This window comes from Aquila chrysaetos, chromosome 11, assembly GCF_900496995.4.
Source record: "Aquila chrysaetos chrysaetos chromosome 11, bAquChr1.4, whole genome shotgun sequence".
Lineage (NCBI taxonomy): Eukaryota > Metazoa > Chordata > Aves > Accipitriformes > Accipitridae > Aquila > Aquila chrysaetos.
This window is the reverse complement of record NC_044014.1, coordinates 9313491-9326723: the sequence shown is the minus strand read 5'-3', so window position 1 is coordinate 9326723 and position 13233 is coordinate 9313491. Positions and strand designations below refer to the sequence as shown.

The 13233-nt window shown below is 34.7% G+C and overlaps 1 protein-coding gene across 4 annotated transcripts in view; it reads left to right on the top strand.

Annotated features, from left to right (window-relative positions):
* Window positions 1-13233, top strand: part of ATRNL1 (attractin like 1) — a 539891-nt gene that overhangs the window by 68055 nt on the left and 458603 nt on the right. For all 4 annotated transcript variants that reach the window (XM_030030646.1, XM_030030645.1, XM_030030649.2 and 1 more), the window contains exon 8: window positions 10459-10714. In XM_030030646.1, coding sequence (XP_029886506.1) covers window positions 10459-10714 — 256 coding nt within the window. The remainder of the gene's footprint in view (window positions 1-10458; window positions 10715-13233) is intronic.

The window sequence follows — 13233 nt, the reverse complement described above, 5'->3', positions numbered from 1 at the left end:
TGCTGATTGTTTTGTCAGTTTTGTTTTTTTTACTATAACATTCTGTTATTAATTTCTGCTATGGAAATACATGTAAAGTCTACCATGAAGAACTTGCATGGGAAAATTAACTTCATTTTATTGCGGTGGCTTTATCTTCTCAGAATACTCCTTGAGACTGTCTGTTGACACCACAAATTATCTAGTTGGCAGTATTGCTAATGTGTTTGAAAAATGATGTATTAGTACTTTATATATAATTTTGCTCATTAAACTATTTCATGGCTTGCCTTTATATATGCCTGCATTTTAGTCTGCTGGAGGTTTTGAACCTTTATTTTGAAGTATACTTTTTATTTGAACAGTTTCCATTATCCTCTTGTTAAGTTAAGCTTTATTTATTTTGTTATTTGTAATGGGAATTTTTTTTTTTTAAACTGGAAGCATTCATGTGATATGAGCAGATGTCCTTAAAATGTCTTCATATTTTCATTAAAGATTTTATCCTTTTAGTTGTACCTTTTAATTTCTTTTTTATGATCGGTCTTCCTTCTATATAGTGTTCCTTTTGAAGTTAAGCGGAATTGTAGGTGTGGGTGGATTCCCCCCCCCCGGCATCTGTTGCTCTTCCAGAGATGTTGAATCTGTACATGGCATGGTTAATATTGTTGAGGTGTTTTTCAGTAGTAACATGAACTAGATTCTGTGCGTGCCGCAACATCAACTCAAAAAATGCTTTTCTTCTCATCAGTTCCCTGATTCATTACTAATGTATTATCTGTTCCTTGAAAGGTCAGATCTTTCTGGTGGGTATCTTTGGTTATTACAGTTCTTGTAGAATGTGGACCTTTTAGTTGGGAAACATTCAAGTAATGTATCATTTAGCAGTTCAGAATAAAGGCTTAAAATATCATTTAACCTTTTTATTCAACAGTGCTAATATTTTCTTGAGATATTGCAGACTAAAAAGTAACCATTTTAGAGATACTTTTACCAGCAAATATTAAATATAATAGACCTTTGTTAATTCAGAGATCTTTCTGGATCTCAGTGAGGAAGTGCAACTCTTGTTAATATTAATGAAAGCTACAAGCAAGTGTGTAGTGAAGAAGCTCTTGCTGTTGTCAAAGGTGCATGTTAATTAGTAAATAGAATTCACTAATAATGAACACAGCACCACTAATGTCAAATAATTAACTGATATGTTGCTTGTACTACTGATTATGTCAAATATAAAAAAAATTACGTGGGCCGAAAGGAGCTGATTATGTAAGCTGAAGAAATTTCAAGAGAAAAAAGTACATCCTTTTGCAATAAGTTTTAAAATTAACTTGTTAGGATAAACTTTTGACATTTTTCCTTTCAGATGGTCAGTCTCTTGGAAAAACAGAAAAATAATTTAGTGTGAAGAGTAAAGGAACATAATACCTAGAGATGGCAGCTTTGAGCTGTGTTTTGAGCTGTGTACTAGTCATTGTGTAAAGTTTCCTTTCTATTTGAGAGAAAAAAATATCCACAGAGAAGAAATTAGATTAAGTTTTTGACTTGAGCTCCTGAGATTTCAAAGCCTAGCGCTAGACTGGAGTGAGAGCACAGAGCTAGTATTGCTTGATCGCGGTGCAAGGTAAATTGAAGCTATATAATTGACACTGTGGAGAATGAAATAAGTTACTGTGCCTATTTCCCTCAGAAAGCTTCTTTAGTTAAAATTGAAGTACTGTACTTCTTTATTCTGAAGAAAAAAGATCAGAAGACTCCCACTGATGTATAGTTATAACAAGTGACTAAGACTTTTTATGCATTTAAAGAGAGAGTATAAGAGTGTTCTTGCTTTTAGACCAACTAAACTGTTAGATAGCATTACCTTCCAGTGCCTCTTCAGACTGGTTGTTGGAAAGGTGCTACCTATCTCTGTTAGCAATTGTTTCTTCTGTATCTGGGAGTTTGTATATAGTTCCTGGCATCTTGATACTGAAAATATCAACCTACTTTGAAATAATTCATATAGGAAATATGATTATAAAGATATTGGTGGAAATGGCTTGTGATATTTTTAAAGTAGGTACATATAGCTTTGCTAAACAGTGACTAGATAGGGAATTAGACAGTAAATTGAAAAATACTAGATCCCTGGAATAAAGTAGAAGGGGAGTTGCATACAAGGTGTGTGTATGGTCACTGCTGGGAGTTTACTCGGTAGTGAGCTTGTGGTTGTATTGCAGAATTCGTCCTTGTAATTAAACTGTTGCTAGTGGTCCCAAGACAGTGGGAAGGATGACTGGGCATTAAGATTTGTTTCCTTTAAGATTGGCAATAGGAGTGAAGCAAACAGGCAGGCTGATAATCGTAAAGTAAGTAATCGTAAAGCTGTTTTCCAGTATATGGATCATTTTATACGTAGTCAAATTTAATTTGACTCATTTGAGTTTTACAAATGTTACTTCCAATTTTAAAGCTTTATTAAAAAGGGGGCAATTGTTTTGATTGCTTTTCCAAATTAATTGGTATTGATGTTGAGTCTGTATATCTCTTCTGGTATTTTTTTTATTAGTCTAATCAAAAGCTAGTGTTAACAAAGAGTAAAATCTTTTTCTGCTTTAATATGAGTGAGACAAAATCTTTCACCAGTTGGTTTATTGTTATTCTTTTAATGGCTATTTTTGTTGGCTATTGTAGTATGATTTGGAACAGCACTAGGAATGTGAAAGTATTTTCTAACTATTCTATTAATAATTATTAGCAGATTGTACCACCAAGTTGCATAGTTTTATTATTTTATGACTTTCAATTATATCTTATGCACAACTTGCTTTCTAATTCTGATTTGCAGACCTCAGAAGTATATGAGAAGTAGGTGAGATGACCCGTCATACACTTTTTGCATGTAGTCTAGGTAAAAGCCTTTTCAGAGTTCCTCTTCAATTAAATGGACCTTAATCATCAAGAGATTTGTTCCTATATGTAGAAATGCAATATTTTTCATTCATTGTTTCCACATTATATACCAATTGGTTTGAAAGTTGAAGTCTAAGCATGATTGGCTTTTATGTCTAGCAGATCTCAAGGCAGATGCCTGGTTAATACTTTTCTATGCAGTCTCCATAACTTTTTCCTTCCTTCCAATATGTTTAGTCCAAATATTAAATGTACAAAAGATCAGACTGACATCTCTACTAAAATCCCAGCTTTTACCTTCAGCAGTTTTAAAGCTCTGTTCACATAGTTTTATTTGCATGCTTTTCGTCAGCCTAGTTTTCTGTTAAATGTAGGAATGTTAATGCAAACAAGTAAATTTAAAATTTTGTTTTTTTTCCAAAAGCACACTACCTTATTTTCCTGACCTATATTTTGAATGCCACTGTAGTCCAGGAAAAAAGTTACTGGCATTTAAGGTATATAGGAACTGACTTAATTGAATCCTTCAATGAATTAATACCTTTAACTGTAGCCAGCAACAACGTGGAAAAACTGTGGAAATAATGAAGAAATAAAGTGTTAGCGCTCTTGATTAGGCTAACCTCCTGACATGAAAATTGCTGCATTATGTACTGTCTTGAACTTGAATTTGGTCCTGTTGGGAAACTTAGGTTATAATATGCTCCTTGTGTAACTTAGCAGGTTCTTATTCAGGTTCTTATTCAGGTTCTTATTCAGGTTCTTATTCAGGTTCTTATTCAGGTTCTTATTCAGGTTCTTATTCAGGTTCTTATTCAGGTTCTTATTCAGGTTCTTATTCAGTGAGGTTATAGCTACACAATAAGCTAAGAATAATAAAGCAGGCTCCAGGAGGAAGAGTTAAGTGAAGACTGCTTTCCAGTCTGTCAGTCCTGATCTAATGGGAGGATTATGGGATCAAGTAGAGATGTTGATTATTTGTTTTTTAATTTTGATACAACACATAAAAGAATGTTGTTGATGTTGTTACCATATTAAAGGAGGTAATGGTCTGGGGAAAGCAAGAGGAGGTATTAGACTGTCCTAAACCAGCTGGCATGTACTGAATGCAAAAAACAGGCTTGTGATGGATGAATTATTGCCAGATTACTTTTTTTTTGAGTCTTACTTATATTTTGTTTGAAAAAAAAAAAAAATCCCCAAACTTTTTAATGATGTACAGATTCGACTAAACTTTTAGAAATTTTGGGTAAGTATAGAGAACAAAAGTTCTGAAGAATTTTTGAGTCCTGTTAGTTTACATAAAGTTAATTTATATACTAATGCACGGGTACAGTCTATGGGAGGAAAACAGATAGTCTTGTTTCAGGAAAATGGAGAATGACTCTTCTTCAAGTGGTTTGTGAGTAGCATTCTTTGGCCAAATTTTCAGGAATGGATTGGTTTTATAAATTCTAAGGCAGAAAACTTGATTCTGAGAGAGAAGGTTTTCTGTGTAGCCATGATACAGTTAAGAAATACAAAAGGAAAACTATGTGGTTATTTTAACATGATTAATTTACTTCCAATTCATTAGAAATGGATTATAAATTACCTCCTTATTGCATTTCTTTTACACTTTTTTCATGGTAACTACCAGATAAGATTCTTTTGGAATGCAGGCAGGATTTGCATAACAGTGTAGCGTTCCCAGGTACAGTCAGAGCAGCTGATAAGTATTGTTTAGGAATGGAGAAAAATTGCAAAGTCTGAAGAATAAAAATATTATAAGTTTTAGAAAAGTCTTGAATTACTGCATTTATATAAAATATAAAATTGATATTAATACTGAGATATGATGTAGGGAAGAGAGCCTGTCCAAGGTCAAAGGAACTAATGATTTTGGCTGTCTATTCAGGATTCAATGTGAAGTAAGTAGAAGAGTTACTCTGGTCTGGATAGTCTGTTGATCAGGACTTATCGGACAAGAGGGTGCTCTTACTTGCTCTTCTGGTGACCTTATTGAGTAACTTACTTGCTCTGTTTCAGTTTTTTCTCACTGTAAAATGCTCCCCTGTGAAGGGATTTGAAGTCTTGTTAAAACTGCTATGCAAAAGCTAGGTGATACTGCTGGGGCATGGTTTTTCAGAACAAGTACACAGCCTTGGAAGTCAGGAACAGCTGAAGTAAAGCATACTGAATCACCAGTCATTTTTGCAATTTTTTATCTTTTTACCTCTATTAAAAATAAGAATTCATTTACCTATTTTGTTGAAATTCTGTGGGTTACTCTGTCAGTTTTTATGAAACTTCAAATGCACAAATAACTATTTTAATTCATGATTACTCACTTAAAGGTGGATTTATTTTTGGATTTGGAGCCTTTATTAATTTACAGAAATTAGTGCTTTCATGTAGATCCTGATTTGCTTTGTTAGTTTAACTCTAAGGATAAATGCACATTGAAAGATTTTATCTTCTTTTGGGCTTCTAAAAGAATTTTGTCCTCAATTTTGAAGTTCAGACTGCTAAGCCAATTGCCATTTGTTTACCAGAACTCTAAGTTTTTCCTGTGTCATCTCTTTAGTCACACAAATTGACTTCAAAGTTTCTGTGCTTTTTTTTTTGTTTGTTTGTTGTTTTTTTTTTTTAAAGAATAATTTTTTTCATTTTACAATTTGGATATTGTTCATGATCAGCCAATGAATTATTTTTGTTATTGTTTGTAATAGAAAATTAAATAAGGAAGAGGCTTGCCAGAGGTGTGCCTGTATTAAAAATTTGTTTTCATGGACTCACGAAGAATAGTTGAGGTTGGAAAGGACCTCTGCAGATCATTTTGACCAGCCTCTCTGCTCAAAGCAGGGTTGACAACAGCAGGTTGCTCCAGACGTTGTCCAGTTGGATTTTGAATATCTCCAAGGATATTCAACTGCACAACATCTCCTAGCAAACTGTTCCAGTCTTTGACCATCCTCACTGTAAAAATAAATGCTTTTTCTTACATTTAAATTGGATTTCTTGTAATCCAATTTGTGCCCATCACCTCTGGTCTGTTCACTGGATAACACTGAGAGCAGTCTGTCTCCCTCTTTTTTACCCTCTCCCACCAGACATTTAATTTTATTTGAATTATTTAGTTATTTAAAAAACACATTCTCCAAAAATCATGATGATATCAATAAGGTAAAGAAATTAAGAGGAATTTTACTGCCTTAAGTTGTCTTAATTCCTTCAGCAGGCTTTCCAAATTGCGACAATTTACTTTTTATCCTGTATTTGAGTTATGCTCTTGTTTCCATTTTGGCTAGTTGAAATGTGTGTATCAATCATTACTGTGTAAGAGATATACTAGATCAAATGAATATTTTCTTCTTCTCTTGAGAAATGTGATTTAACTGTTTTGTTCAAATTCTGGCTTTGGTCTTATGATTCCTGCCTTCTGCTGTCATCCTCTCTGCCCAATATGCACGGTCAACTATTTACAGGTCATATACCTTTTGTCATCTTTCTTTATTATTATGGTTCATAACAATTTTTTAGTGAAATAATTTTCTCAGAGAAAAAAGCTGATTTGAGAAAATGGAAACATCTATTGGAAAGTTTTGGTTCCATTGAAACTAACAGGAGCTACACTGGCTGTTTTGTTGGCTTGCACCTGAACTGTTGCCAAGAAACCAACTGATGTGATCCATAGGTGGGAACGTCATGAATGAGCTAGCTGCCTACCTGCTCGGTTTACAGCAAGAAATTTCTCATTTTTGCTGTAATTCCCTACTGAACAGGAACTCTGAATTACAAGTTCAATATACAGTGTAGTTTTATATACTTTGATTTGCATATGGTAATAGTTATATGAAATTTTCATTGAAAAAACACAGGATCTTTAAAGGTTTCTGTAACTTCTTAGATGATTTTATTAATGTGAAGTAATATATCTAAAATGACCAAAGTTAATTTATTGAGTAAATGCTCACCTTCGCTATCTGTCACTCTGATTAAAAGTGTTGCTTTTGACATGTGGTATCAAAACTTTAAAATATGAGTGTGTTGGAGACCTTGTATCTTCTTGGTGCTTATCTGCCTGTCATTTTGTTATCTGTTCCTTGGATAGTCTGCCTCTTGGTCTTGTCCCTCCTCCAGCCGAGGAGTACAATTTTTAACATCTTCCATCTGGGCCAGATTCTTGACACTTTCTCCTCACTGATTTCACAAGGACTCTTGTTTTACACTGTTGTTGTTTTTTTTTCATCTCATTCCTGTTGTGGTATGCTATCTTATTATAAACAAATATCTAGAATGCTTTATTAATTTAAAAGTCAGCAGTTTTTCTGTACTAGCACTCTTGAAACTACATCTTGTGTATTGTGTCTGTCAGAAAGCCTCGCCTTTAGCATATACCTTGATTTATACTTAGTTTGTAAGTTATAAAGTAATATAAATTTATGAGCGGATTCATTCTTTTCTTTCACAACCTTTAGGCTGCTTAGGACCATTTGCACTTGTAACCTTCCTACAATCTCTTTCTGATTAGGCTTTCCAGATAAATGTCCACCTTTATGTGCCTAGGATGTTGTGTTTTGTCCTGTGTAACTGTCGCGGTTTAACCCCAGCCAGCAACTAAGCCCCACACAGCTGCTTGCTCCCTCCCCCCGCAGCGGGATGGGGGAGAGAATCAGAAGGGTAAAAGTGAGAAAACTCGGGGGCTGAGATAAAGACAGTTTAATAGGTAAAGCAAAAGCCACACACGCAAGCAAAGCAAACCAAGGAATTCGTTCACTATTTCCCACGGGCAGGCAGGTGTTCAGCCACCTCCAGGAAAGCAGGGCTCCATCGCGCCTAACGGTTACTTGGGAGGACAAACGCCATCACTCTGAATGTCCCCCCCTTCCTTCTTCTTCCCCCAGCTATATATACTGAGCATGACATCGTATGGTCTGGGATATCCCTTGGGTCAGTTGGGGTCAGCTGTCCCGGCTGTGTCCCCCCCCAACTTCTTGTGCCCCCCCAGCCTCCTTGCTGGTGGGGTGAGAAGCAGAAAAGGCCTTGGCTCTGGGTAAGCACTGCTCAGCAATAACAAAACCATTTCTGTATTATCAACACTGTTTTCAGCACAAATCGCAAATATAGCCCCATTCTAGCTACTATGAAGAAAATTATCTCTACCCCAGCCAAAACCAGCATAGCCCCATTCTAGCTACTATGAAGAAAATTATCTCTACCCCAGCCAAAACCAGCACAATAACTATGAATGTAACTTTTTTTTTTATTCTGTATTTCTTCTCCTGACTTTGGTCTGTGAGCCTTTCTTTCTCCATGTTCAGCTGGTCATCACTAACTTTCAAAGCATTTTTCAGCAGCACTAGGAGCTGCTTAATCTCAGAAATAGCCCTGAGTGAAGCTTAGTTAAATCTGTTTTTGTGGTTGATAAAGCAGTTGTCATGACCTTCTTGTCTTTTTCTCTGTGAATAGTCTTATGTACAGGATCTGCTGTGTCATTTATAAAGATTGCTCCTCACAGAAGTGTTCTTTTATCTGAACTTTGAATCATTTAGGCAGAACTGTGAGGAGGACTTTCTTACCGTCAGCTGTCTGAGTAATCGCTTCAAAGTTCATGCAGCTCTTTAGGTCACCTTTTTTTGTGTAGTGTCTTTCCTCTGTGTCAGAAGTATTTTTCAAATACTGTTATACAGCACCTGCAACTCCCTAATTAGTGCTCTCTTTCTACTGTAGTCTATTATCTGCATTTAAAAATAAATAAATAAATAGCCCACTATGTTAGCAATGCTGATTTGCCTTTTGAGATCTATGTGGCAGTGTAACGAATGAGCCATATTTAGGACCCTTTTAAGAAGAATATTTGTTCAAACCATTCCTTTGGATCAGTGCACAGTCTCCTTACAGCTTTTGTGGGTCTTCACCAAGCTCTTTGAAATGTTGTTTTATCTCATAGGAAAAGAATGAGTTCAGATATACATATCTAATCCTACTATGAATTCTTGCTGAAGGATGTGAACATCTTTTGTTCAAACAACACCAGTCCAAACTACTCGGTAACACAGAGTATCACTGCATAGGAGTGATTTAAATTTTAAATCAAGAAATGTTTACCTGCCTCAAGTGAAAAAATAGTTGAAAATCTTGTAGAAATTTCAAGTGCACTCTTGAAGACAGGTCAGGCAGTTTGGTCAGTCATTTACTGACTAATCTGTCTGAGTAATGAGGAATTTTTTCATGTGGTCCTGGACTCTGTTGTTTACCATCAACGTAGGTTTATAGACAGTATTATAACCCTCTCAGGCCTTTGTTTTGCTGGACTAAATAGACTGTCATTCTACTGAACATCCATATTTTACATGCCTGCCAGTTTGAGTTCATCTTTCTTGACGTGTATGATGATAATAGCATGCAGTTTACATTTCTACTTAGATCCCATCAGCTCATTGTACAATAAGGCTGAAATTTCCACATGGTTGATTCAAACTTCTTATATTAGGTAGTTTCTTTATCTTCTATTCTTTTTCTGAGGGTCAGTATTCCATGCCAAGCAAAAATTTTCCAAATGTGCTAAGCCTGCAGCTTCCTTTTTTTTTAACCAAGAAAGATTGAATTTAGGGTAAACTCTAGAATATTACATTGCAGTATGCAGAAGACAACTGCCAACTGTACAAACACCATGCAGATGGAATGCAGAGTGTATGTGGCTCTGGTATGTCCTAGCAAAGACTAAATATTATTCTCAAAACCAGAGGCAGTTTTTCTACCCAGGATAAACTGCTCTTGAGCCAGTCTGCGAAGCCAGCAAGATGGAATTTGTTCTGTGACTTTGTATTGGTTTGCAACTCTAAATGAAGTCTGAGATTTAGTAGGATTTGCTTTCAGTTGATATTTAAGTAAATAATTCATTACTTATCAAAACAGATGGCATTGCTGTTTGAGGTATGTGGCTCATGAAGACTGAAAAATCTGTTTTGCATCCCTTTAAAAGAACTCAAAGTATTCCACTATAGGATTTGGTTTTAGCAAATGTGCCCAAGAGGATGCTATACACACATTGTCCCTTTTCTTTGGGCTCTGATGACTGTGAATTTTCTCAGGACTTAAGTTACTTTGCTATTAAGAGAGAATGTGCTCTCCTGCGCGTGTGCTGAATGAAATCCCCATAGACTGTGTGGAAAATCAGATTTTAGTTCTGTGAACTGTTCCTTGAGAAAACAATATAATATCCTTTCTGTTTAGGTGTGGGTTTTTTTGTTTGTTTGTTTGTTTTTTTTTAAAGAATGCTGCAGTATGAATTAGAAGATCCATGTAATTAAAGTTTTTCTGCTTGAAGTAATCTGGTTGAGATTCATTTTGGTGTCATTTTCATGGCTGGATTTATTTTTAAGAGAAATAGTCTCCTTATCATCATTGTTGGTTTAGTTTAAATATCATTGTCTGGGATTAGTGTCTGATATTGAGCTGGTTAATGTAAGATTAAATGGGAAGATCTAAATCAGATTGTTCAGTTATGAAATATTACGTAGCACAGAAGTATGCGGTTCAGATGTTATCTTTCTGTAATCCATTATTTGCTTTCTCTTCTCTCCCTTCCAATTTTTACAGGAAGACATCTACATGTATGGAGGCAAAATTGAAACAAATAATGGCAATGTTACTGATGAGCTGTGGATTTTCAACATACACAGTCAAACATGGAGTACCAGAACTCCTGCAGTACTTGTACATGGCCAACAATATGCTGTGGAAGGTCATTCAGCACACATAGTAGAGCTGGACAGCAGAGATGTGGTTATGATCATAATTTTTGGATATTCTGCCATATATGGTTACACAAGCATTGTGCAAGAATACTACATCAGTAAGTCTCTTTCAAACCATTTTTGTCATGTACTGATAAAAAAATTCCTGATTTTTTTTTTTTTAAGTGAAGAACACCCCTGTTTTCAGAACAAAAAATATGAATTTTGCAAAATAAATAAAACCTCATCTTTCTTCCTTCAAATTATGTAGGTCAGATTTCTTGTTAAGCAGTAGCATTTCATACATATTTGGAGTATAATGGCTTTGGCTATGTGTTATTCTGTACATGGCCACAGTACTCTAAAGGGGGTAAAGTTTGAAACCAAAAATTCCACACAGTGGTTATTGTTGTGATGAAACTCACTTTTTTACCACAGGCTTACTGTTTTTACCATGGAGTAGATAGAGTAAAAAAGAATAAGTAGAGCAAAAAAAGAAAGGGCAAACCAGAATGCAATGAATAGTGCTTATTACAAGAATTTAGTTATTTTGAAGATTCTTTAATGTTGCTGTAATACTTTCATTCTGATTTTTGAAATGTAATAACTTAATTAATCATTGTATATAGTGTTCTTTCTAAAGTGTATACGTGTTGCTACTATGGGAAAGAAGAGAAAAAGAACACTATTTTTCATAAATAACCTGCCATGTTTGTCTAGGATTCCCCTTGCGAACTGCAAGTTTTTCTTAGGGGTGATTTTAAATGCTAGAATTAAATAAACCAAGAGAAATTTTTTTTATCTTATACATGGTACATCTAAGATATTATTTGAATAGAATAAACATGAAAATCTATACCATTTTTAGGAATATTTATATATCCACTAATTCAAATTATAATCTCTTACTTTTTTTGATTCCTTGTTTTGTGTAGAATTGATCTGAGTTAAGGCATAATAAATTTTTTAAAAATTGCTCCACTTAACTTTTTTTGCATGTATGCATATGTATAGAAACACTGTTTAAGCAGATTTATGGGCTGGGGAAATCCCTTCAAAACTCAGAAGGTTCTTATGCTTCCTGGCATTATCTCTGATGGTAGTGTTGAAATTTTATAACAATGTTGAAAAAGTATAAAAGAGAATGGGAATAAGAGGAAGAGCACCATGATGTGCTTTATCCACACCAAAAAATTTGATTGAAATGTATAAAACTACTATAAAACTCTGGTCTTAGAATGGTGTTTCACAACAGTATTTTAAGATTTGTTAAGTATTGAAGGCCAGTTTTTTGAAAAACTTAATTTCTGAAATTTTTTTTTTAACCTACTGGAGAGAAATTTTTTTTCTTGAAGAGAGAAATATCTTGTTCCAGTTTTTTGCATGCTTATTCACTGTAATGTCTATTGGAACTTTGATTTATTTGCTTCTTCATATGCTGCTTATTTAGTCTGGAGTAGAAGTACCAATGTTATTCTCACCTACTGTTCTGGTTAGTTTAATTATGAAGAGGGGTACACGATTCACTTGTAGTGTAAAATTTTCTGTCTGGCAGATTTTGTTGCTGGCCTTATGGTTGAAATGTACTACTTGTTTCTATTTAAATTTTTTTTTTTTTTAATGTTAAAGCTATGTTTGTGGAGGATTAATAAAACAGACTATAACTAAGCTTATATAAAACAAAGAAAGAAAAAAACCCCAAACCTTTCACACCATGGCGATAAGCTTTGAGTAGGAGAAAGCACTTACTTCTCTGGCAGTTATTATGGGTCTGAATTATTCTCAAGTTTTTATGTCTTCTTTCTCAGATGATCATTTTATCACATACTAGTGGGAAATTTAGTTTGTTAGAGAAAATATGCTTCACTTGCATCCAATATAAAGTAAACTTGTAACAATATAGGGTATTACTGTGGATACCCAATGATTTCAGTGAGTCTACTCATGTGATGAAGGATTATTGGCGCATGCAGGCTTTGTAGAACATGGTCTATATGCTGTAATTGAACCATTTCTGTTGTGGAGAATTCTCATGTTTCATTTTACCTCATTGCATCTCCTTCCTTCCCTTCCCTCTAAGTTAAATGAATTTTGTGGCAAATTTTTCTGAATTCTGTGTCAGCTATAGCATTTATCTACAGTTTTGCAGCTGTAGGATCATTTTTGACCATAAAATTCCAGATGGCGGTTTGAACTAAGAATGGCTATGTTTTGGGGGGACTTGAGCAGCTCAGAATCCAAACTTAAAAGACATAGGAAGTGATAGAAGTATTGCTGTGAGCCCACCTGAATAGGAAAGAAAATTTGTTATAAGAAAGGGCTTCTGACGTTATGGAAAGAAAAATTAGAGTCCAATTTTCTCTCTCTCTGCTTGCTTTTAAAACATACATTGCCTTAACATTTCAAATTGTACTGCTTTATTCTTTCTAAATGTTATCAGCCATGGCTTTTAGTCCTAATGAAGGCTATTTTTCAAGCATTTACCAGATGCCTACTGAAAGAAAGAGGCATAGAAAGAGGCAATTTACCCTTTGGTTCATATGAATTGAAACCTCTAGTGATCCAGTCCTGTTAATGAACTTTGAACTTGATACATAGAATTTTGGTGCTAATGCCGTAATTTGTTACGTGACCCTGA